This window comes from Chelonia mydas, chromosome 10 (assembly GCF_015237465.2).
Source record: "Chelonia mydas isolate rCheMyd1 chromosome 10, rCheMyd1.pri.v2, whole genome shotgun sequence".
NCBI classification, from domain to species: domain Eukaryota; kingdom Metazoa; phylum Chordata; order Testudines; family Cheloniidae; genus Chelonia; species Chelonia mydas.
In genome coordinates, this window is record NC_051250.2 from 38,964,541 (window position 1) to 38,990,970 (window position 26,430).

Here is a 26,430-nt window from a genome sequence, read left to right on the forward strand (position 1 = left end):
AGATAGTAGGGGCTGCAGGTCAGGACTGAGGGGCACCAGCAGAGCTGTGGGGAGCCCAGAGCTGTGATAGCAGGGGGCTGCAGGTCAGGACTGAGGGGCACTGCCAGGGCTGGGATAGCAGGGGGCTGTGGGTCAAGACTGAGGGGCACTGGCAGAGCTGTGCATGCGATGGTAAGTTGTGCACTTTGCACCATCTAACCAACATGCTCAGTCTTACTCTCAGGAACCATGTTACCTAAAACATCATCCCAATATTTCCCATCCGTGGCACAATCACACAGCCATAAAACTCATCTCACCTTTAAAGATATCTTGACTATCCAGGGCAACGGATTCTTTATAAAAGTGTGGGGGAGGGGGTACAAGACCCCACCCCTCCGTGGCCCAGTCCCTGCCCCTCCTCTTGCCCCCCACCCCCGGCCAAGCTGGAAGCCAGAGCCGGGCCCAGGAGCCTGGGTCCCTCCCTCTGCCCACGGGGGGAGGATGAGAGCAGCCCCCGGCTCAGGTCCCCGCCCCCCAGGCACACCGCCCAGGGCAGGTGAAGGGACCCAGCTCCCCACAACTGCCTGCGTGCCTCTTACCCAGACCCGGCTCTGGCTTCCGGCCTGAGTGTTGGGGCGTCGGGGGCTGAAGAGCCACAGCCAGGCCATGGTAAGAGCCACCCGGGCTGCTGTGGGGAGCCCTGGATCCTCCACGTGCCCTGGGCGGAGGATCTGGGGGGCGGGGACATGGGCTGGGGGCTGCTCTCAGCCCCTCCACCCCAAGCAGGTAGATGGTCTGCAGCTGCTCTCAGCTGCCCAGGCTCCCCTGACCACTCTTACCCAGGCCAGGCTCCAGCTTCTGGCCTGGTCATGAGGAAGGAGGTCTCAGGAGGAAGAGGAGAGGTTGGGGGCCAGGCCCATGTCGAAAAATGGATGGGCCATGGCCCCTTGGCCCCCCTGTTCCTGCACCCCTGACCCAGGGTCGGCCTTTAAATGACTCCTTTTAGAGCTACTTTATGACCCATCAAGTGCTGCTGCTACAGTTTGTGTTCAGACCAAATACAATGCAGTGGAGCCGAAATGAAATGGGATAAACTTTAATTGGGAGCAGGAGACGGGGGAAGAACAGCTTGACTTCCTTGCTCCAGGTTTGCATGTCTTCTGTGAAAGCTAATGTAGCAGCTGTGCGCGAGAGGGCTCCTTATAACATCAGGATTCCATTAGCTCAGCCCAAAGCCACTGTGTACAGAGCAGGCCTGGATTAAAGCTGGTGCCTCCATCCCTCAGCCCTGGCAGAGTCCCTCAGCCCTGACCTGCAGCCTCCCTGCTAAGCTGGTGCATCTGTCCTTCAGGCTTCACATGGGTCCTGTGCTCTCAAGGAATCCCTGCACATTTTGTACCCTTCTCACCAACTGGCCCTATGGAAACATGTAAGGGATTTGCCCTTAGGTTTGCTGCCTGGCCTTTTTGGTGGATCCAAGCCACCCTGACCCCTTCCTGATGCAGATGTATCAAGTACTTTTGGAGGAGGCACGTGAGGCCACATAGAATATCAGGGTTGGAAGGGACCTCAGGAGGTCATCTAGTCCAACCCCCTGCACAAAGCAGGACCTAATCCCCAACTAAAATCATCCCAGTCAGGGCTTTGTCAAGCCTGACCTTAAAAACCTTTAAGAAAGGAGATTCCACTACCTCCCTAAGTAACCCATTCCAGTGCTTCACCACCTACCTAGTGAAACAGTTTTTCCTAATATCCAACCTAAACTTCCCCCTCTGCAACTTGGGACCATTGCTCCTTGTTCTGTCATCTGCTACCACTGAGAACAGACTAGATGCATCCTCTTTGGAACCCCCTTTCAGGTAGTTGAAAGCAGCTACCAAATCCCCCCTCATTCTTCTCTTCTGCAGACTAAAGAATCCCGGTTCCCTTAGCCTCTCCCCATAAGTCATGTGTTTCAGCTCCCTAATCATTTTTGTTGTCCTCCGCTGGACTCTTTCCAATTCTTCCACATCCTTCTTGTACTGTGAGGCCCAAAACTGGACACAGTACTCCAAATGAGGCCTCACCAATGGCGAATAGAGGGGAATGATCACGTCCCTCGATCTTCTGGCAATGCCCCTACATATACAGCCCAAAATGCCGTTGGCCTTCTCGGCAACAAGGGCACACTGTTGACTCATATTCAGCTTCTCATCCACCGTAACCCCTAGGTCCTTTTCTGCAGAACTGCTGCCTAGCCACTTGGTCCCTAGTCTAAAACATCTAAAACATCCCAGCAGTGCATGGGATTCTTCCTTCCTAAGTGCAGGACTCTGCAGTTGTCCTTGTTGTAGGACCGGCTCTAGGCACCAGCAAAGCAAGAATGTGCTTGGGGCGGCACATTTCCAGGGGCGGCATTCTGGCCATCCTTTTTTGGGGGGGCAATTGCGCTCTCAGAGCTGTGCCACTTAGATGGGGCGAGGGCACCACGCCCCCAGGCCCAGCGGGAAGGGGAAGCCCCAGCCCCAGGATGCTGAGCTGCCAGGGCCCAGCTGCTACCTGGGGAGGAGAGGGCGAGTCCTGCCAGGGATCCAGGGCTGCACCGCCTCATCTACACACTGGCAGCTGTGCTGCCTAGTGCTACCCCTTATATTGGGGCTTCTCTGTGCCGCTGGGCGGGGGAGGAGGTAAAGCCCCTGCAGGTGCTGGGAGAAGGTGACATCACTCCCTCCGCTTCCAGTGCCGCCTGCTAGCCCCAGCCCCACCTGAGCTTGGGGCAGCAAAGAACCTAGAGAGAGCCCTGCCTTGTTGAACCTCATCAGATTTCTTTTGGCCCAATCCTCTAATTTGTCTAGGTCCCTCTGTATCCTATCCCTACCCTCCAGCGTATCTACCACTCCTCCCAGTTTAGCGTCATCTACAAACTTGCTGAGGGTGTAATCCACGCCATCCTCCAGATCATTAATAAAGATATTGAACAAAACCAGCCCCAAGACCGACCCTTGGGGCACTCTGTTTGATACCGGCTGCCAACTAGACATGGAGCCATTGATCACTACCTGTTAAGCCTGATGATCTAGCCAGCTTTCTATCCACCTTATAGTCCATTCATCCAGCCCATACTTCTTTAACTTGCTGACAAGAATACTGTGGGAGACCATATCAAAAGCTTTGCTAAAGTCAAGGAATAACATGTCCACTGCTTTCCACTCATCCACAGAGCCAATTATCTCATCATAGAAGGCAATTAGGTTAGTCAGACATGACTTGCCCTTGGTGAATCCATGCTGACTGTTCCTGATCACTTTCCTCTCCTCTAAGTGCTTCAGAATTGATTCCTTGAGGACCTGCTCCAAGATTTTTTAAAGATGGGCACTACATTAGCCTTTTTCCAGTCATCCGGCACCTCGCCTGATCGCCATGAATTTTCAAAGATAATGGCCAATGGCTCTGCAATCACATCCGCCAACTCCTTTAGCACCTTTGGATGCAGTGCATCTGGCCCCATCTGCAGTGCATCTGTGCTCGTCCAGCTTTTCTAAACAGACCTGAACCACTTCTTTCTCCGCAGAGGGCTGGTCACCTCCTCCCCATGCTGTGCTGCCCAGTGCAGTAGTCTGGGAGCTGACCTTCTTTGTGAAGACAGAGGCGAAAAAAGCATTGAGTACACATGCTCTATTTGATCTGCAGGCAGAGCTGCCACTGATAACAGAAGTTGTCCACACAGAACAAGGGCCAGAGATGGCACTTGGCGACTGGGAAATCCAGAGACTATTCGCACTGGCAAGAAGCAAACATGCTGGGGGGCTGGCTCCGGGAAAACTTTCCTCTGCTTGAACATCATGGCCAGCCTGCTGTTCCAGTCCCTGGTCCACTCCTGAATGCACAGGCTGTAACCATACAGGACATCAACAAGCACTGAATTGCCTTCCCCTGCACAACAGAGCCAATGTCCATCCTATCTGACCCACAGCATCCTCTTCTATTTGCAAGGCTGTGTTGAGATGACGGTGCCAACTGCAGGGCGTGAACCCACACTACAGGTGGCAATTCTGTGCTGTGGATGGCTGACTGTATGACAGAAGCTATCACCCATTTAGCCCATCCAGAAAATTACACTCCTGATTTTGGTCCAGAGAAGCCAGCCAAAAATATGTGCTTTCTTGAGCCCTGTAGTGGGGCAGCTGTCCCACTCTGATAGGCAGGGGTTAAAAGCAGCCACAGCTGTGGCCAGCTCATTCAGGGCCCAGCTGGCCCTGACAAGAGGGCTGGGGGCCAGGAGCTGAAAGAGTCTCTCTCTAGCCTTGGAGAGAGAAGGACCTAGCTGCCTGGGAGAAAAGGGTACCTGAAGCAGAGCAGGGCTGGGGAAAGGCAAAGGAGATGCGGAGCTCCAGCCTGGCAACTCCCCAGGCTGCAGGCCTTGCTAAAGGCCCAAGACACGTACTGGGGCTAAAGAGGTGTAGCCTGGAGATAGGCAGCTGGTCCAACCCCCTTGCCAGTGAGTAGTGGCCATTACAGACTGCAGCCTGCCCCAGAGAATGGGGGTTAGATGATGACTGGCAGTAGCCACTGAGGCAAGGTGAGCACAGTGGGAAGAGGTTCCCCTGGGAGGGGAGTCCCAGAGTGTGGGGGTACTGCTGTGGCAGAACCTGAGACAAAGGGGCACCAGGGTCCGGGAGGGACATGGGGCCTGAGGCAGAAGAGCCACCAGCCATCAGAGGGTGTTCCAAGGCTGGAAAAGAGCTAATTCCCAGACAACCAGCAGGAGGTGCTGCGCCCGAGAGTCTATGCTTTGCTACAAGCCCCTTTTGATCGTCCAATAACAAAGTATCACAGGCCCAGCTGCATTTCTAACTGTTCAGTTAGATCAAATGTATCTTCCACCCAGCGCCAGTGGCCTGTGTATTGAAGAGTGTACTCTTGCAGAATTTTTCCTGCACCTTTCACCAGCACCAGGGGTTATGTCCTCTCCCATCAGCCCCCCGTTGTTCACTCTTGCCTGTCATTAACAACTCATTAGCACCTGCTGGCCAGCAGCCTCACCTGCTGAGATGAGTGGGCTGGTTACTTTTTGGCTGGATTTCCTCTGGCACCTGCCAGCGTGGTGTCCCAAGCACATGGCTGGGAAAGCACAGTTCCTCCAAGGCTGATTTCTGTCTGGCCTTACCCGGTCTGCTTCCCCCTCTCACTCCATTTCATGCAACACAAACTGCCTTTGGATTTCATTTTTATTCTCCTTCATATGAAGTATTCTCATGAACAATAATCAATTCCCTTCTGCCTGGGTTTCCTCACTATGGTTACTAAAAGGCACCTGATGTGTCCTGCATTGGTAATTCACAGCCTCTCGCACCAACATCCAGTGCCTTCTGCGCCCCCACCCCGCTCCTGCCCAGTTACCATGGTGACGCAGTGATGGAGCAGCCTCGAAATGTAAAGAGAGATGCAACAATCAGAAGCTCAGCTCCCCTCATGTTACCATTTAGGTTATTGATGTTTAAATCTCCCAGGATTATCTGGCTGTAATTGGTTTATGGAAATAGAGACAGCTCTAGCAGTGGAGTTACTCAGGCGCTGGCGTTTTGGGGGTGGCGAGAGAGCTCCTGTCACTCTGTTCAAGTGCAGGCTGATTAAAACAATGGGTAGGCTGGGCTGGGCTGGGGGTGACTCCTCAGCCTGGATAGCGATCTTGGTTCCACTGGAGTAATCCAGACTAACTCCACTGACCCTGTGTGGGTGCAAGCAGACATGCACAGCACAATCAGAGTGGCCCTGGACGCTGAGGGCACTATATCATGAGGGCAGGCACAGCATGGGCACGGTTCACACAATCATAGACAGGTGGGGCTGGAAGGGGCCTTGAGATGTCATCTAGTCCAGCCCCCTGGGGCTTGCGCTGAGGCAGGACCTCGGACCGTCCCTGACAGGGGTTTGTTCAACCTGGGCTCAAAACCTCCAGTGGCGCAGAGTATACAACCTCCCTTGGAAGCCTATTGCAGAACTTAACTACTCTTGTAGTTAGAAAGGAAAGTACTTTGCTAAAGTACTTGTCTTTATTGAATTTCATCTTGTTGATTTCAGACCAATTCTCCAATTTGTCAAAGTCGTTTTGAATTCTAATCCTGTCCTCCAAAGTGCTTGCACACCCTCCCAGCTTGGGGTCAGCTGCACATGTTGTAAGCATCCTCTCCACTCTCTTATCCAAGCCATTACTGAACATATTGAATAGTTCCCAGCCCAGGACTGACCCCTGCAGGTGACCACTAGAGATGTCCGCCCAGTTTGACAGCGAACCATTGATAACTACTCTTTGCGTACTCTTTCAAACAGTTTTGCACTCACCTTATACTAATTTCTTCTAGAAAACATTTCCCTAGTTTGCTTGTGAGAACGTCATGTAGGATTGTGTCAAAAGCCTCACTAAAATCAAGATATTGTGTCTACTGCTCCCCGCCATCCACTAGGCCAGTAATCCTGTCAAACAACGATGCTGCCAATGTGCTCCTACTCTAAATTGGAGGGGTAAGCTCTTGGGGCTGGAGGGGAGTTCTGTCTGCATGAGCCTCTCTGCTGAGGGTCCAATTAGTGTGATGTGGTTTTTATGTGGACTGAGATCCCTAGCTCATTTCACACACACCCTAAACCAGCTGTGAGCTGCCAGCCATTACCCTGTCTGGGCAGCTGATCTTCTTCGGCAGCTGATCCTCTCAGGCCATTGATTCTCTAGGATGAAGTCCTGGGCCATGTGCTCTCCTGTCCCTTCCGCCTTCTCCTGAGGATGGGCTCTCCCAGGCTTCTGCCCCAGGAGGAAAGCCCCCTCCTGCCACCCACACTGTGAGTTGGGGCTGGCTACTTCCTCAGTTTCATTTCCGCAGCCCCTCTGGCTTTGAGATGGACTCTCCTAGGCCAGCAGTGACCCCACATGACTAATTCTCTCTTGCCACCCATGCTAGAAAATGGACTCCTGCATTTCTCTTGGCCTGTGGCTACCATAGGCAGAGGTTCCACATATGCCATCCAGGAGCAGATGTTCTTCAGGGCTGGCTCCCCCACCTTCCATGCACTAGGAAAGGGCTCCAAGACTCCAAGACTGGCATCATGGTTCAATGGCATTTCAGTGGCAACATGACAACATCAAAGTCATCATGCTACAAGGCAGACTGGACACAGGGTTGCCAAACCAAGTAGCTGGAGGCCTTATCAGAACCAGTTTGGTTTCTCCCACCCACGCCATGTTCCTCTCCAAAGGCCTGATTCAAAGTCTACTGATATTAATGGAAAGACTCTCCGTGACTTTAAAGGGCTTTGGACCAGGCCCAGAATGCATCCGAATTTGTGAAAGGTTCCCCTTCCCTGATTCTGCAGGATGGAGTGTGTGTGTGTGTCGGGGGTGGGAATGAGGGCTCTGTTGGTTTTAATTTCACACATCTAGCTATGGAATGCTGGCTTGCTGCTCTCACTGTTTTAAATGTCACTTCTGCCTCCAGGCAAATCTGTTCCTGGGAAAGGCTATTCTTTAGCAGACATTTCCTGTGATTCTTCTTTGAATGTTTTCCAGCACGCTTCAAAGAGCAGTGTTATAATCACAGAAATAATAGGAGATGGATGCCGTACAGGAGACCTGGCTTCAGCCCCCAGGTCCTTTGCTCCTTGTGCTGGAGGAAGCATGCTTAGTTTTCAGAGGAGAGCCCTGACTTGCTCTGCTGCTGAGTCTCTTGCTGGCTGATTAACTCAGTATGGGAGCCCAGTTGAGTCCTCACCCAAGGGACACTTCATTCCAACAGTCGCTTGGCCCTGGGGTGCACTTAGTTTCTCAGCACAGCTGCGGGCCCCAGAATTAAATCCCCCTTTGAGATAAATGGAGCAGCACACCCCTTTTTCTGTGCCTATATTTCAGTGGGGGGCTGATGCATTCCTAGTGCTGAGTGCACAGCTGAATACAACTGGACTGCAGGGGCAGAACTCGGAGCACACCGTATAGTGCAAAGGGTATAGTCTAGTTCAGGGGTTATCAAACTTCATTGCACCACGACCCCCTTCTGACAATAAAGTTACTATATGACCACAGTGGGGCTGCAGCTCAAGCTCCACTGCCTTGGGTGGAGGGAGAGGGGGCTACAGCTGGAGCCCTGCTGCCCTGGCTCGGGGGGAAAGGGAGCCACAGCCCGAGCCCTGCTGCCCCGGGTGGGGTGGAGCTTGGGCTTCAGCTTCAGCCCTGGGTCCCAGCAAGTCTAATGCTGGCCCTGGCAATCCCACTAAAATGGGGTCCTGACCTACTTTGGGGTCCCGAACCACAGTTTGAGGACCGCTGGTCTAGTTCTTAGAACATAGGACAGGAGAGGACCTCCTGGATCATCAAGTCCTTTCTTATGATATATATGTCATCCCAGTAATAAACTTATCTAGATCCATTGTGAAACCAGTTAGGTCAGGGATGGGCAACCTACAGCCTGTGAGCTGTTTTAAGCTGGACTGCAAGCTCCTGCTGTGGAGCAGGGTCTGGGGCTTACCCAGCTCCAGTGCCCCGGTCAGGGGCCGCACCATTCGACTTGGCCCTGCTCTGGCACTCCAGCGGTGGGTGCAGAGTCGGATGCTCCACCACCCGGCTCGGCCCCACTCCAGGGCCACAGCTGGAGTGCAGGGTCAGGTGCCACACCATGCGGCTTGGCCTCCTGAAAACCACGGCATGGCCCCGCTCTGGCGCTCCAGCCGGGGCGCAGGGTCGGGGGTTGCACAATGTGGCTTGGCCCTGCTCTGGCACTCCAGCTGGGGTGGGGGCCCCACCACGTGGCTCAGCCACCTCTGGTGCTCCAGCCAGTGCTCTGGGTCAGGGCCACACCATGCGGCTTGGCCCTGCTCCGGCGCTCCAGCCGGGGCACGGGGTCTGGGGCCCCACCACGTGGCTCGTCTCCATTCTGGCGCTCCAGCCAGGGCACAAGGTAGGGGTCCGCATGACGTGGCTCAGCCACACTCCGATCCAGCCAGGGCACGGGAGAGGGGCTGCAACATGTGGCTTGGCCCCGCGCCGACACTCCAGCCGAGTCACAGGGTCGGATGCCACACCATGCGGCTCCCGGAAGCCGTGGCATGGCCCTGCTCTGGCGCTCCAGCTGGGGTGCTGGGTCCAGGGCCACACTACGGGGCTTGGCCACACTCTGGCGCTCCAGCCGGGGCACAGGATTGGGTGCCACACCACACAGCTTAGACCCGCTCTGGCGCTACAGCTGGGGCGCAGGGTTGGCGGCTGCAACATGCAGCTCGGACCTGCTCCGGGGTGCAGGGTTGGGAGTTGCACCATGCGGCTCCCGGAAGCCCCAGCATGGCCCCGCTCCAGCGCCTACTTGCTCCAATGGGAGCTGCAGGGGCGGTGCCTGCGGATGGTGCAGCGTACAGAGCCGCATGGCTGTGCCTCCGTGTAGGAACCAGAGAAGGGCTATGCCATTGCTTCCGGGAGCTGCTTGAGGTAAGTGCCGCTCAGAGCCTGCACCCTGAGCCTCTCCCCACACCCCAACCATGTGCCCCGGCCCTGATCCCCCTCCTGCTCTTCAAACCCCTCAATCCTAGCCCAGAGCACCCTCCTGCACCCCAAACCTCTCATCCCCCAACCCCACCCCAGAGCCCGCACCCCCAGCCGGAACCTGCACCCCTTCCCTGCCCCAGCCCTGATCCCCCTCCTGCCCTCCGAACCCTTTGGTCACAGCCCAGAGCACCCTCCTACACCCCAAACTCCTCATCCCCAGCCCCACTTCAGAGCCTGCACCCCCAACCAGAGCCCTCACCCCCTCCTGCACCCCAACCCCAATTTTGTGAGCATTCATGGCCCCCCATACAATTTCTATTCCCAGATGTGGCCCTTAGGCCAAAAAGTTTGCCCACCCCTGCGTTAGGTTGTTTGCTCCCCACTGTTCCTAATGGGAGGCTGTTCTAGAACCTTTCTCCTCTGATGGTTAGAAACCTGCTTCTAATGTCCAGCCTGAATTTATTCATGGCCAGTTTATATTGTGCCAACATTGTCCTTTGGCTTCAATAGCTCTTCTCTGTCCCTGGTGTTTACCTCTTCCCCCCCGACCCTCCCAACCAATGCAATGATATAGCGCAACCAGATCTGCTCACAGCCTTCATTTTGAAGTGGACTGAGAATCAGGAGTCTGGGGTTCCATGCCCAGCTCCACAACTGACTTTCTGTGCAACTTTTGGCAAGTCACTTGTGCCTCAGTTTCCCCATCTTTACTAACTCCTGGTAAAATATATGCTCTGAAGGAAGGTGTTAGAGAAGACTAAGGTGGATATTGTTAATAACGATGGGTTCTTCAGATCAACATGGGTAAAACACACCAGTTGGCATCCATTGGCGAGACACAATTACTTCTGCCACTGGAAATCTAAAGGCTGTCGTTTACCACCAGGACAGTCCAAAACTCACCCTGCCACTTCCCTGCAGGGAACATAAGCACTGGCAGAGATGCACCACAGGATAAAACAGAGAGTGGATTGATCCAGCTGGGGCTGGATTCTCCATCTCCTGGGCCTGACCAAAGTGCATAGACATCCTGCCGTTTCCTAGTTCAGTTCCCTGAACAGTGGGTCTGACACTAGCTGTTGGTCCCAGCAGCCTGTTGTTACCTCAGGGCTGGTCACTGAGAGCAAAGGGAAGCAGAAAAGCAGCAGTTCCAGCTCAGGGGGTGCAGAAGGAGCAGGAGCTCCCAACTCTCTGCTCTCTGGCCTCCCAGGCAAACAACTTCAATCCATCTAAAATGCTAATAATCCACCTTGCCCACTGCTCTGGCCACATCTAGCCCTTAGCAATACCCCCACTCTTCAGTACTACACTTAACTCTCAGCCCCTTCACTGCGGCCAAGCCCCTTGATCTACCACTCTTCATGGAGCTCACCCCTAATCTCCATGTATTCTCCCACGCTGCTCATGCAACCCAAGCCCTCTTCCTACACCACCCCCGGCTATCCCACCCCTCGCACAGCTCTGTCAATTCACCTCCATCCTAACCACTGCTATTCCAGTCCTCCCACTCACCTCCACGGGCGGGGCCAGGGCCCCTTCAGACCTGACATGCAGTACCCCTGCTATGCTAGGTCTGGCTCGCTCTCCCCTCTGTCAGGTTTGGTAGCATGGATAAATAAATATAGTTGTCCAATAAAAACTGCCCATTTCGTTTACATTTTTTATGTTCTTTTGTGTTGTTTATGGACCTCCAGAAATCAGTTTCTAAGATGTAAAACTGGGGCAACCGAATAGAGAATCAGGCACCTTCAACTGATTTTATTCGTTTTCAGGTAATGATTCCTTCACCTCTCTTCCTAAAGGAGCTGAAATTAACATGGCTTTTCTTGTTTACAGTCTCATTAGTGCACCAATGTCATTTGTGATGCCCACACCAGTCTGGGAATGGGGTTGCTAAGTAAAGATCTACTGCAATAACAGCACTGTGGAGCACAAAGAATTATTTGCATAGGTCCTACACAAACAGTGACTGTTTGCCCCTCTTTTTAGTGAAGAAGAGATGGATTATTATTTTTTTCTTTTAAAAGATGGTTAACATTCAGACTTTACCTATCTAATTATAACAGCACAACTCGACAGTGTCCTTTCAGTTACTAAACAGCAAAGTGTTGCTGCTTAATTGAGTCCCCTGATGCATGTATCCTACATAAGGAACCAAATTCTGTGCGCCAAGGACATTGTTTTACTTCTTTATTCTGACATATTTAATAAACACAAAAAGCACCATCCTCTGGACTCTGACATCATTCGAAACATTTTTACAGTACCAAAAATTCATTCAAAGGGCTGTAAAATATAGAGTAGCCACCCTAACCAAACCTCACCTATCATCTGACCCAATTACAAACCCTTGTTCAATCCAGAGATCCCTCAGGCCACCCCCTCTACCATGAGGTTTGTTTGTCAAACAATATATTCCCTCCAAGCCAGTAAGAAATGAAGGCCATGTCTGCACTACAGAGCCAATGCCAGCATAGCCCCTAGTGTAGAGACAGTGTACGCCAACAGAGGGAGTTTTGTTGCCAGCATCGGAATACCATACTTCCCTGAACTACGTTAGCTGCATGGACAAAAGCCCTCTTCTGTCAGCAGAACACCAGAATCACTGGCTGGGATGATTTAGTTGGGGTTGGTCCTGCTTTGAGCAGGGGGTTGGACTAGATGACCTCGTGAGGTCTCTTCCAACCCTAAACGTCTATGATTCTAACTCCACCTGTACTGGGGGGATTTGTCAGCATAGTTATGCAGCTGGGGTGTGTGTGTTTTTTCACACCCTGACTGACCTAGCTATGCCGGTATACTTTTCCAATGCAGACCAGCCTTAGGTTTTCAACAGAACAGGCCCATTGCCTTGGATTCACCAAGGGCAAGTCATGCCTAACCAACCCGATTGCCTTCTACGATGAGATAACTGGCTCTGTGGATATGGGGCAAGTGGTGGATGTGATATATCTTGACTTTAGCAAGGCTTTTGATACGGTCTCCCACAGTATTCTTGCCAGCAAGTTAAAGAAGTATAGATTGGATGAATGGACTATAAGGTGGATAGAAAGCTGGCTAGATCGTCAGGCTCAATGGGTAGTGATCAACGGCTCAATGTCTAGTTGGCAGCGGGTATCAAGCAGAGTGCCCAAGGGGTCGGTCCTCGGGCTGGTTTTGTTCAATATCTTTATTAATGATCTGGATAATTGCACCCTCAGCAAGTTCGCAGATGACACTAAGGTAAGAGGAGAGGTAGATACGATGGAGGGTAGAGGTAGGGTCCAGAGTGACCTAGACAAATTGGAGGATTGAGCCAAAAGACATCTGATGAGGTTCAACAAGGACAAGTGCAGAGTTCTGCACTTAGGAAGGAAGAATCCCATGCACCGCTACAGGCTGGGGACTGACTGGCTAAACAGCAGAGGATGGAGCTAGGCTTATTTAGTCTGCAGAAGAGAAGAATGAAGGGGATTTGATAGCAGTCTTCAACTACCTGAAGCGGGGTTCTAAACAGGATGGAGCTAGACTGTTCTCAGGGTGGCAGATGACAGAACAAGAAGCAATGGTCTCAAGTTGCAGTGGGGGAGGTCTAGGTTGGATATTAGGAAACACTATTTCACTAGGAGGGTGGTGAAGCACTGGAATACCTAGGGAGGTGGTGGAAACTCCATCCTTAGAGGTTTTTAAGGCCTGGCTTGACAAAGCCTTGGCTGGGATAATTTAGTTCGTGTTGGTCCTGCTTTGAGCAGGGGATTGGACTAGATGACCTCCTGAGGTCTCTTCCAATGCTAATATTCTATGATTCGGTGAGATGCCCCAATCATGATAAAGGCATAATCCGTATTTCCTCAACCTCCCACACCATCCCAATCCCCAGTTGCAAAGTCTGGCCAGCTGAGCCAAACTGCATCTGGGACTGCCCCCTGGGTATCATGGCAGCCCTGAACACCTGAGTGTGTATCAGCAAAGCAGCTCCTGAGCCACCCAGTGGACACCAGTCCTACATACATGAATTGCTCTAAAATGAAGAAGGCAACCTTCAAAATGTCCCGGGCTCTGATCATTTGCTACTTCCCAGCCGGCAGGGGGTTAGTTCATTTCACCCACTCTGATACATTGCTGCTGTAGATATTCTCCTCCTAGCACTTCCAGAGCATAAATCACTGGGGTGACAGCCACATTTTGAACAAAAGGAAATTAGAAATAGATATTCCACCCTGAGAGCTGCATGCATCATTTTTTCTGACAACTCAGGTAAACCCTCTGTGTACCTTACACTCCTCTCCCACAAGATTCTCAGTGTCCCTGATTTATCATGCTGTGCCTTCAGCTCAGAGATGCATCCTCCTGTGACACCTTGCAAGTGCCAGCCTATTCAGTGAAGATTAAGACCAAACAGATCAGCAGAGACCAGCCTTATGGCCAGCACTGCAGTCTCAACTCCTTGCCTGTTCCTTTTGCTTTAAGAGCAGATCTTATAACCAAAGCCGAGAAGCAGCATCTCAAGCCCAGAAGTAAAATTCCCAAGTACTCACACAGTGACATAGGGCCATGGCACGTTCCCCTTCCGGGTGGCTGGCAGGTTGGTGGCACTGTGCAGAGTGACAGAGATGGATTCCTTCCCAGAGTGTGCCAGGTGCCAATGATTGGTTTCTGAAGTTCGCACGGCCTCATCCATTCCAGAGGGTGCCTCTAATACCTGCCAGGTGCAAGCAGAAAAAACTTCAGCATTTGTTCTTCCCTGATGCAAATTCACCTTCCACCTCCTGCTGACCCACATCTCCAGCTCTGTTCTAAAGGCTCAGGTGTGTGCCCTCAATAAATGAGCTGAGCTTGCATATTTCACAGACTGCTTGGAGAGATGAGTTTTTCCCATGGATGCCAATGTGTCTAGTGCTCGTGCCAACAAGCTCAGTCCCAGAGCAAGAGTAAATTCAGAGATGTCTCCTCTCCTCTCCCTTTTCACATGTAACTCCCATGGGAGCTAGCCGGAGTCATACATGCAGAGGAAGAGGAGTTCACAACCCAGGAGAAGGAGCTGAGTTGTGGGCCCAGAGCTTCCCCAACAATGCCCTGCCATCATGCCTCAGGCCAGGCCAGGCCAGGCAGGACAGCCCGTCATGGCAACAGGAATCAAAGTTTGCATGGACCAGTAAGTACTTATGTAAGGGGACGGTTGCCCCCTGTCAGGGTTCCTTTCCCACTCTGAACTCTAGGGTACAGATGTGAGGACCCACATGAAAGACCCCCTAAGCTTAGTCTTACCAGCTTAGGTTAAAAACTTCCCCAAGGTACAAACTTTGCCTTGTCCTTGAACAGTATGCTGCCACCACCAAGCGTTTTAAACAAAGAACAGGGAAAGAGATCACTTGGAGACGACTTCCCCCAAAATATCTCCCCAAGCCCTACACAAACCCTTTCCTGGGGAGGCTTGAGAATAATATCCTAACCAATTTGTTACAAAATCATCAAAGACCCAAACCCCTGGATCTTGGAACAATGGAAAAATCAGTCAGGTTCTTAGAAGAAGGATTTTATTTAAGAAAGAAAGAAAGAGAAATCATCTCTGTAAAATCAGGATGGAAAATACTTTACAAGGTATTCAGATTCAAAACACAGAGGGTCCCCCTCTGGGCAAAACCTTAAAGTTACAGAAAACAGAAATAAACCTCCCTCTTAACACAGGGAAAATTCACATAAAACAAAAGATAAACTAATCCGCCTTGCCTGGCTTACCTATACTGGTTGCAATATTGGAGACTTGGATTAGGATGGGTTGGATGGATTTCTGTCTGGCCTCTCTCAGTCCCAAGAAAGAACAACCATGTAAACAAAGAGCACAAACAAAAACCTTCCCCCCCACCAAGATTTGAAAGTATCTTGTCCTCTTATTGGTCCTTTGGGTCAGGTGCCAGCCAGGTTAGCTAAGCTTCTTCACCCTTTACAGGTAACAGGATGTTGCCTCTGGCCAGGAGGGATTTTATAGCACTGTATACAGAAAGGTGGTTACCCTTCCCTTTGTATTTATGACATCCACTTACTAACATTCAGTGGGGGTGTTTTAGTTGCTAGCTCCCAGTACTAAAAGGGGGAAGGGTCGATGGGAAATCAGGACCCTGAGACTGACAGTCCCCAGGAACAATGGGGAGAGGCCAATACTCCAGATCAGCCTGAATGACAGGACAGGCAAGCTAATCAGGCAATCAGGAGGCCAGGGAGGTCCCGTCCTCCGTGTGAGCTGGAATTGCCTGGGTCAGACAGAGTGGGGCCGAGTTAGGGAGAAAACAGGGGCCCAAGCTGAGCTGGGGAGCAGAGCTGTGCCAGATGCAGAGGGACCAGAAAAGCAGCCCAGAGAGAGCAGACCCTGTCCTGGGAGCCTCAAAGCCTGCAGCTTCAAAGCCAGAGGCACAGTCCAGAGAGAGCAGACTTGCCCTGAGAGGAGAGCTGCAACAACCAGAGCCAGAGGATCCAGAAAAGCAGCCCACGAAGCAGGTCAGTACTGGGAGCAGAGTCACAGAAGCAGCCTGCAGAGCAGATCTGTCCTGGGAGGAGAGCTGCAGCAACCAGAGCCAGAGGGGCCAGAGAAGCAGCCCAAGGAGCTGGAGGCAGAGCAGCAGTCGTGCTGAGGCAGAGTGGGGCTGGAGCTGAAACAGAGTGGAGCTGGAGCTGGGGCTGGAGCAGTCCGGAGCCGGGTGTGGTGAGCAGCTGGGGGAGACTGAGGGGGGACCCTGGGCAGTCGGCCTAGCACAAGGAGATGCCTCAGCTAGGAGGCACTGCAGGCCAGACTCGGGGGGAAGGGGAATTGGTAACCCCGACAGGGCGGGGGCAACGCTGGGAAAAAGGGACCTGCCACCTAGAGCCTGAAAGCATGTGGCCACCACCAGAGTGAGTGTCCAACCCATAGCATCCCTGCAGCACAGCCAGGGCCTGAGAAGAAGGCCTGGGACTTAAAAGGAACAGACTGTGAACTGCCCGGACATTCCAGAGACACTGTTTGTGATGTTATCTCCCACAGAGCAGGGTGATGTGTTTCTTTTAACCTTTCCCATTTTCCTTATTCTTTTTAAAATTAATTGTTGATTAAATAACTTGCATTTACTTTAAATTGTATGTAATGATCAGTGGGTCAGAGAAGTGCCCAGTGCAGAGAGAGTATCCCGGAGTGGGGACACCCTAGCCCCTGTCCTAGGTGACCACAGCAGGGTTGGGGGTCGAGCCCCCCAGGAATCCTGGGCCCAGCCTTGTTGGGGTTACGAGGAAGGGGAGTCATCAAGGGCAGGGAGGCCACTGGGTAAAGGAAGTGGGAGCGAAGACTCAGATCCTTTCACTCGCCCACTTCACCGGGGTAGTGCAGAGGCCAGGAAAGTTCCCCACAATAGTGGGACTATTCCCCTGGTTACATAATTGGCATCATGAACAGGATCCTATCCACAGGGTCCACCCCACTGGTTTACTGGTTGAGTTCTGGTAGCACTATCCAGACCTGGTCAAGAACCCTACCATGGCTGGAATTGAAGAACTACGGGCCCAGTTTGCTGAACTTCAGCACAGATTGTCAGATCAAGCTGAGGCATTACAACAAGCTAGAACAGAACAAAGAGAAGCCTTATCACTGGCTAAGGCGGTAATAGACCAACAGGCAGCAGAAGCTAAGAAACCCCCTACTATTTATGTCCCACAGGAGCAGACAGTCACAGAGTTTGGTGGCTTCTCGACAAGATCAGGAGACATTACGGTAGAAGAGTGGGTCAAGTCTGTGAAGGCAGCCCTACGTGTGCTAAGAGTACCTGAAGAAGATTGTGTGGACTTCGTAGAGGAGCACCTCAAGGGCCAGGCCAAGGCCACAGTAAAGTTCATGGCAGTGGCAGACAAAAAAGATGTGGAAAAGGTATTTGAACTCCTCCTAGAAGTGTATGGAGACAAGGTACCTATTGGAACCCGACTAAAGGAGTTCTTTGAGAGAAAGCAGGAGCCTGGTGAAACTGTCCAGGCATATGCGTATGACCTTCAGGAGACAATGAGCAAAGTGGAGCGGCGAGACTCTCAACAAGTTCCAGACCCAGAGACGGGTCTGAAAGAGCAGTTAGTGCTGGGACTCCAGGACGACTCTCTCTGACGTGAAATGAAAAGGAGGTTTAAAGAAGAGCCCAGTAAGAAGTTCCATGAACTCATGCAGGCTGCCATTATGTGGTCAGAAGAAGAGGAAGTTCCTGTGACATAGAGAGCCAAGCCTAACCCCCTTACACAAAGTGGGGCCTATTGAATTCAGCTGCTGGGGAAAAGGCCCTGCCCCAAACACAGCTAACATTGGAAAACTTAAGTGAAGCTGTCCAAAAACTGGTGGTCCAACAGGGGGGTTGCTGAAAGTGATGACTGAGTTGATGAAAGAAAAAAATCCCATTAGTATGTCAAAGTATCCAAGGGCACCGGGATCCCGAAGAGCCCCACTGAAGGATGAGCTGGGAAGGTACATCTGTTACACTTCTGAAAGGCCAGGGCATACTAGCCGGGAATGTCCACTGAGAAGGAGAACAGAGTCCCAGGCACTGGAAACCAATGGGGCACCAGGAGCGAGTGGTCTATCTACAGTAGAAGGCCAAGCAGTGGCAGAAGGATTCCTAGGTCTCTCCTTGGTGGAAAATCACTCTGCATACAGTGTTGAAAGGAATGTGGGCAGTGCCAGCATATCTAATGACTTCTGTAAGCGAGCATTTGGAGACTGTCTAACTGCTGAAGTATGTATAGCAGGGGTGAAGACCAGATGTTTGTCAGATACTGGCTCAGAAGTCACCACCATTACTGAGTCACATTTTCAAAAATATTTGAAAGACAAGAAGCTGACCATGCACAGAACACAGTTTGTACATCTAACAGCAGTTAACGGACTGGCAATCCCAGTGGTGGGATGCCTCGAAGCAGACATAGCCTACATGGGCCAGACACTGCCAGGAAAATGCATCTTCATCCTGAAAGACAAAGTCTCAGAAGGGAATCATATGGGAGAAGGAGTTCCAGGGATTCTGGGAATGAACATAATTAATGAGCTGAAGGAGCTACTCTTACCAGGAGAAGGAATCAGGAGGATGAACTGTCATGAGCATTCTACGAAGAATGCTGTGCTGAGTAGAGTACTGACTTGAGCGGAGAGGCAGAGTCATTCCCTGGGCCCCACAATGTGGATTGGAAATGTTAAAGTGGGCAGAAAATGGAAGACCATTATTCCTCCTTGGAGAGGAAAGATCCTTGACGAACACTGCTGTGTATCAGAAAATACCATTCATAGAATCATAGAATATCAGGGTTGGAAGGGACCTCAGGAGGTCACCTAGTCCAACCCCCTGCTCAAAGCAGGACCAATCCCCAATTAAATCATCCCAGCCAGGGCTTTGTCAAGCCTGACCTTAAAAACTTCTAAGGAAGGAGATTCCACCACCTCCCTAGGTAACGCATTCCAGTGTTTCACCACCCTCCTAGTGAAAAAGTTTTTCCTAATATCCAACCTAAATCTCCCCCACTGCAACTTGAGACCATTACTCCTTGTTCTGTCATCTGCTACCACTGAGAACAGTCTAGAGCCATTCTCTTTGGAACCCCCTTTCAGGTAGTTGAAAGCAGCTATCAAATCCCCCCTCATTTTTCTCTTCCACAGACTGAACAATCCCAGTTCCCTCAGCCTCTCCTCATAAGTCGTGTTCCAGTCCCCTAATCATTTTTGTTGCCCTCCGCTAGACTCTCTCCAATTTTTCCACATCCTTCTTGTAGTGTGGGGCCCAAAACTGGACACAGTACTCCAGATGAGGCCTCATCAAAGTCGAATAGAGGGGAACGATCACGTCCCTTGATCTGCTGGCAATGCCCCTACTTATACATCCCAAAATGCCATTGGCCCTCTTGGCAACAACAGCACACTGTTGACTCATATCCAGCTTCTCGTCCACTGTAACCCCTAGGTCCTTTTCTGCAGAACTGCTGCCGAGCCATTCGGTCCCTAGTCTGTAACGGTGCATGGGATTCTTCCATCCTAAGTTCAGGACTCTGCACTTGTCCTTGTTGAACCTCATCAGATTTCTTTTGGCCCAACCCTCCAATTTGTCTAGGTCCCTCTGTATCCTATCCCTACCCTCCAGCGTATCTACCTCTCCTCCCAGTTTAGTGTCATCTGCAAACTTGCTGAGGGTGCAATCCACACCATCCTCCAGATCATTAATGAAGATATTGAACAAAACCCGCCCCAGGACGGACCGTTGGGGCACTCCACTTGATACCGGCTGCCAACTAGACATGGAGCCATTGATCACTACCTGTTGAGCCCGACAATCTAGCCAGCTTTCTATCCACCTTATAGTCCATTCATCCAACCCATACTTCTTTAAGTTGCTGGCAAGAATACTGTGGGAGACCGTGTCAAATGCTTTGCTAAAGTCAAGGAACAACACTTCCACTGCTTTCCCTTCATCCACAGAACCAGTTATCTCGTCATAGAAGGCAATTAGATTAGTCAGGCATGACTTGCCCTTGGTGAATCCATGCTGACTGCTCCTGATCACTTTCCTCTCCTCTAAGTGCTTCAGAATTGATTCCTTGAGGACCTGCTCCATGATTTTTCCAGGGACTGAGGTGAGGCTGACTGGCCTGTAGTTCCCAGGATCCTCCTTCTTCTCTTTTTTAAAGATGGGCACTACATTAGCCTTTTTCCAGTCGTCCGGGACTTCCCCCGATCACCATGAGTTTTCAAAGATAATGGCCAATGGCTCTGCAATCATATCCACCAACTCCTTTAGCACTTACCATTAGATATCAAGCTCTTGTGGAGCCTACATCTGAGGAAATTTAGCTAATGGACTTCAGTCAGCCAATGTACTGACTAGTGCCATCAAAGGAAGAGTACCAGTGAGTCTTCTAAACTCAAGCGTGAAGGCTATGGAGTTGCAGCCTGAGGAGGTGATCCCTTAGGTGAAGGTAACATCTGGGGAGAAGGGAGAACAATTTACCTTTCGTCAGGAAAGATGTGGTGGGAGACTGCCAGTTCCAGTTCAAGCAGCACGCCAAGGGCTGATTACTGAACTGATAGTTACTTAAGGGCATTGCCAGAGAAGCATCAAGAAGCCTTTTCTAAGGATGAGGTGACCAATTTCGCTGTCTGGGTCAAAGGTGTCCATGACAGGCCAAAGACAGCCAGCAAAGTTGCTCCCAATACAACTAAAGACACAGCCCAAAGTAGGAAAAGGACTTATGATCGCAAGTCCAGTGGGGCTCTCAGGCCTGGTTACCATGTACTAGTTCGTAACCATAGACACTGGGGGCGTAATAAAATACAGGACAAGTGGGAGTCAAGTCCCCACATTGTAGTTGCTCACAACAATCCCGAGCTACCAGTTTACACCATCTGGCCTGAACGAGGAGGTCCTGAGAGAATAGTACATAGGGACCAGATAAAACATTGCACTCTTAGTCCAGTCAGGGACCATAGGAGACATAGATCAGCATGCCCTGAGGAAACAGAAACCAATTGGGGGATGGTTCTAGTCCCACAAACTGAATACAGAGGTGAACAGAGTAGGGGAAACACAGACCCTAATGAAAATAGCCAGATCCCTCAAGCTGACTCAGTATTACCCAAGAACAGGGAAATAGAAAATATGAGTAATGAACCACCAGTTTTAAGAAGGTCCCAGAGGGCTAATAAGGGTGTATTTCCTCTTAGACTTAGAGATAATTATGTTATTGGTTCTATGTAGTGTTTTAATTAATATTGTTATGTATAGTATGAAGAAGTAGATGTGGAATGTTAAATATGTTAAATGTTTTTTGATCATTATTAATGGGTTTTTGATATATGATATGATATGATGTGGGTATATGTTGTTACTATGGGGCCTGGATGTACTGGTGTGAATATTGTGACTGTGGCAGAATTTTAGGAAGGGGGAATGTAAGGGGACTTTTGCCCCCTTACTAACATTCAGTGGGGGTGTTTTAGTTGCTAGCTCCCAGTACTAAAAGGGGAAGGGTCGATGGGAAATCAGGACCCTGAGACTGACAGTCCCCAGGAACAATGAGGAGAGGCCAATACTCCAGGTCAGCCTGAATGACAGGACAGGCAAGCTAATCAGGGAGTCAGGAGGCCAGGGAGGTCCCGTCCTCCGTGTGAGCTGGAATTGCCTGGGTCAGACACAGGGGGGCCGAGTTAAGGTGAAAACAGGGGCCCAAACTAAGCTGGGGAGCAGAGCTGTGCCAGATGCAGAGGGACCAGAAAAGCAGCTCAGAGAGAGCAGACCCTGTGCTGAGAGCAGAGCTGCAGCCCCAAAGCCAGCCCAGAGAGAGCAGACTTGCCCTGGGAGAGAGCTGCAGCAACCAGAGTCAGAGGGTCCAGAAAAGCAGCCCACGAAGCAGGTCAGTGCTAGGAGCAGAGTCAGAGAAGCAGCCTACAGGGCAGACCGTCCTGGAAGGAGAGCTGTAGCAACCAGAGCCAGAGGGGCCAGAGAAGCAGCCCAGGGAGCTGGAGGCAAAGCAGCAGCCGTGCTGAGGCAGAGTGGGGCTGGAGCTGGGGCTGGAGCAGTCCGGAGCCGGGTGTGGTGAGCAGCTGGGGGAGAGCGAGGGGGGACCCTGGGCAGTCGGCCCAGCACAGGGAGACTCCTCAGCCAGGAGGCTCTGCAGGCCAGCCTCGGGGGGGGGAATTGGTAACCCCGACAGGGCGGGGGCAATGCTGGGAAGAAGGGCCCTGCCACCTAGAGCCTGAAAGCATGTGGCCACCACCAGAGCGAGTGTCCAACCCACAGCATCCCTGCAGCACAGCCAGGGATTGAGAAGGAGACCTGGGACTTACAAGGAACAGACTTCAGAGTAGCAGCCATGTTAGCCTGTATCTGCAAAAAGAAAAGGAGTACTTGTGGCACCTTAGAGACTAACAAATTTATTTGAGCATAAGCTTTCGTGAGGTACAGTTCACTTCATCAGAGTAAAGGAAGTGGGAGCGAGGACTCAGATCCTTTCGCTAGTCCACTTCACCGGGGTAGTGCAGAAGCCAGGAAAGTTCCCCACAATAGCGGCACTATTCTCCCGCTTACACTTAGCTTCTCTGCGGAAATTGCCAACAAGGGGGCTAATTATCAGGGGGCAGGAGGGAGGCTGAGGTGTGGACAGAGGAATGTGGGTTTCAGAAGGGGTGTGGTGTAGAATATGAGAGAGTAGGGAGTTTGGGGTACAGCAAGGAGACTGACAGGTTAGGAGTAGTATAAGGGCCCTACCGTCAATCAAACCCTAACCCCGCCCCTTGGCCCCTTGACCCCGCCCCCTTGACCCCGCCCCCTTGACCGGAAGCCCCACCCCCATCTGGGGTATTACTTCCAGGGTCAAGGCTGCCACGTGACCGGAAGCAAGGTATGTCATGTGACCCCTCTAACAATTCCTCCCACTGCCCTCTACCAATCAGCAGAGGTTTCGCCCCTGTAGGACTTCCCCTCAAGAGGAGATTTGACCAATCAGGGTGAGTTCCAGGGCGGGGTGTCCTCTCCGGAAGTGGGTCTTGTGACCCCTCTAACGACTCCGCCCCCAGCCCTCTACCAATCAAGAGGGGTTTTGCCCCTGTAGGACCTCCCCAAGAGGAGATGTGACCAATCAGGATGAGTTCCGGGGTAGGGTGACCCGACCAGAAACAATTCGCTTGTGACCCTCTAATGACTCCTCCCACCGACCTCTACCAATCAGGCCGCCTGGAGACCAGATTTAACCAAAATAGGGCACGTTCGGGGACGGGGTGAACCGCCCAGAAGAGGGGCGTGTGACCCCTCTGCCAATCAGAGTGCAGCACCATCACCCCATATGTCCCAGCGTCGGGCGGAAGAGGCTGTCTTTTACCAAGAGCACGTGTTTTACAAATCGTGGAAACATGGACTTCTTCACCACCCCCGTGAGGGCCTTCGACAAACCGCGGAGAAAGTGCTACATCAGCGACAGTTCCGAGGAGGAGGAGGGGGCGATTGAGGGGAGCCCTTTGGCCCAGCCATTGATGGATACCCCGGACCCTGAAACCCAGCCGCTTGTGGGGCCCCACGATGAGCGTGATGGCCTCTTGTTGTCCACCCCCCTGGAGGAGGAAGGTGATCGCAGCTCGGGGAAGTCACTAGTGGACAAGATGAACGGAAGAGACAAGGCTCAGGTAAATGAATGTTTAAGAAGTGACGGTCGGGGGTGGGAGTGTGTAATGGCGGGGGGGGATAGGAACCAGGGATTGTGTAAATCAAAAACCAAGCAGTGGGGTGCTTACGCTGTTTCTTTTTTTGAAAAAATCTCTCGACAGCTTGATGATGCCTTTCTGGAGGCCTTTGAGAACTTACACATCGGTAGCCCTGTGGGAGTAAATGTATCATGCATCAGCTGTTTCTGCTCATGTCTGAGACACAGATCTCAAGAGGAAAAGGACAAAATGGAAGAATGAACCAGCACAGACACCCTCATGTTAGGAGTCATGGCGTCCATTTTTACAGGCGGTTGTAAAAGGTTGTGTTAAACCAGGCGATTAATAAAACTTATTTAAATGTGTTCATATGAATGTTGTCCCACACCCTCACTTGTGTTAGTAAAAGATAGTACCAGTAACAGTCATGTCTCCACAGGCATCTCTGTTAAAGAAAATATATCACACCCCCGGGGAAGTTGGGAGCTTTGGCGGGGTGAACCCTCTTTTTCAAGTGGCCAAAAAGCATAGTAAAATTTTAAATAGAAGACAAGTAACAGCTTGGCTTTCGGACCAGGATGCTTATACTTTACACAAACCGGCTCGAATACGTTTTAAAAGAAACAAGACCATTTTTTCGGATGTGGATGCGGAATGGCAGGCAGATTTGGTGGATATGCACTGGTTCTCCAAACACAACAGCAATTTTAAGTACATCTTAACAGTGGTAGACATTCTATCCAAATATGCCTGGGCCTTAGGCCTAAGGGACAAGACGAGCAGGAGGTAACCAAGGCCTTTAAAGCTATTTTTAGCGAAGGGTGCGTGCCTCAAAAATTACAAACTGATCGGGGGAAAGAATTTTTAAACAAACCCTTAAGCAGACTGTTAAAGCGGCACGGCGTTCACCATTTTGTTACTAATAATGAAGTCAAATCAGGGGTCATGGAGCGATTTAACAGAACTTTAAAAACTAGGATGTGGAGATATTTTACAGCCAATAACACCTTTCATTACATCGATGTGTTACCTAACTTTATAAAGAGTTACAACCAGAGCTTTCACAGAACTATACATACCAGACCCGCTGATGTTAACCCTTCAAATTCTCTGAAGGTATGGAAAATGGTTTATGGCGATGGTTTTAAAATAAAACCAGTTGTCGCCCCTTTTAGAGAAGGCGACCGCGTGAGACTATCTAAAACCAAAGGAGCTTTTGAAAAAGGTTATGAACAGACATTTACCGATGAGATATTCATAGTGGATGAAGCCTTAACCAGGGGTCAGAGACCTGTATACCGATTAAAAGACTACGAGGGTGAGACAGTTACTGGATCTTTTTACCCTGAAGAATTACAAAAAGTAAACCCCAAACGAGACAGGATTTACAGGATTGAAAAAGTTCTAGCGGAGAAAGGAAAAGGGAGAAAAAAGCAACTACTGGTGAAATGGTTGGGGTGGCCTGATAAGTTTAACAGCTGGGTGAAAGCTTCTCAACTCTGTGACATTTAGATGCAAACAAACAAAGGTTATTCCTCCCCGCAAAGACAGAGAAGATGAGCGACGGCGGGTTTTACATTACTTTGCCCAGCAACGCCAGCTCTGCAGTTTTTCCCCAAAACACCAGCTCGAACTTTACAATACGGCTAATTAAGCCCTTGGATCTCCAGGGTGCCTGGGAGGTGGGGTTAGTGGAAATACAATACCCGCACAGCTGGAACACTATCAACGAAGACACCCCTTTTGAAGTCACCTTTGGAGATATGGCATGGAGTTTCATCCTACGATGAGGTTATTACGCGTCCATACCCAAATTACTGGATCATATGAACAGTATCATAGCTCATCACCCCGGACCGCCTGAGATGGTCATGAACTACAACCCTGTGGGTAGAAAAATTAGACTTAAATCCGCCGCTTTTACTTATATGTTTTCTACCAGCGGGGAGCTAGCTAACATTCTGGGCTTGGGCCCCAAACACAGCATCCAAAAATTCCCTTTCTCGGCAGACATTACAGGGGGTTTTAATTCCTTGTATCTGTACACGGATATCGTAGAACATCAGTCTGTGGGGGACTTTTCTGTTCCCCTGTTACATTGTGTCCCCGTCCAAGGAAGGAACAACGAGTTTGTCACCGTCACCTACGATAAACCTCATTACGTCCCTATCAGTAAACACCACATCGACACCATTACCATTGAAATAAAGACAGATCAGAACAAAAGCGTCTCATTTCGCTTTGGCAAGGTGATCATCAAGCTACACCTGCACCCCCGGAGAGAGCGAGTTTTCTAAAAAAGCAAAACAGTATTATGGCGATCCTAAAAAATTACGGTGACCCCAATGTCTACAGAAACTATTACAAAGCCCAGGCAGGATACGCCCTTCCCGGATATCATGGGGCCCCCGTGATGTATGGGGCAGGCATGGGTGGAATATTCCGTAGCCTCTTTCGAAAAGCCGTACCGCTTTTGAGGAGGGGGCTAGAGATTATTAAACCCCACGTAAAAACCGCCGCTCAAAACATAGCTAAAGACGTGGTAGGTCACGTCTCCCACACTGTTCTGGAGAAGGTGGGGAACACAGCTTCACAGGAAGGATCGGGGCTGATGTACATTAAAAGGAGGAAGAAGAGAAAGAGAAATGCGTCATACCCGCGACGCGCAGGTCCCCCAAAACCCTTTAAAAAAAGGGCTTTGACCCGCAGGGTTGGCCATAAGCGAAAGTCCAAGAGGAAGCCTGGGTGAAAGAGGAAACACTCGCCGGCTGATACGAGAGATATATTTTAA

General features: G+C 51.0%; 1 protein-coding gene across 1 annotated transcript in view; it reads right to left on the bottom strand.

Moving 5' to 3' along the window:
* Nucleotides 1–26,430, bottom strand: part of LOC122461940 (coiled-coil domain-containing protein 33-like) — a 172,113-nt gene that overhangs the window by 83,393 nt on the left and 62,290 nt on the right. Inside the window, exon 3 of the mRNA XM_043523737.1 lies at nucleotides 13,999–14,162. Coding sequence (XP_043379672.1) covers nucleotides 13,999–14,162 — 164 coding nt within the window. The remainder of the gene's footprint in view (nucleotides 1–13,998; nucleotides 14,163–26,430) is intronic.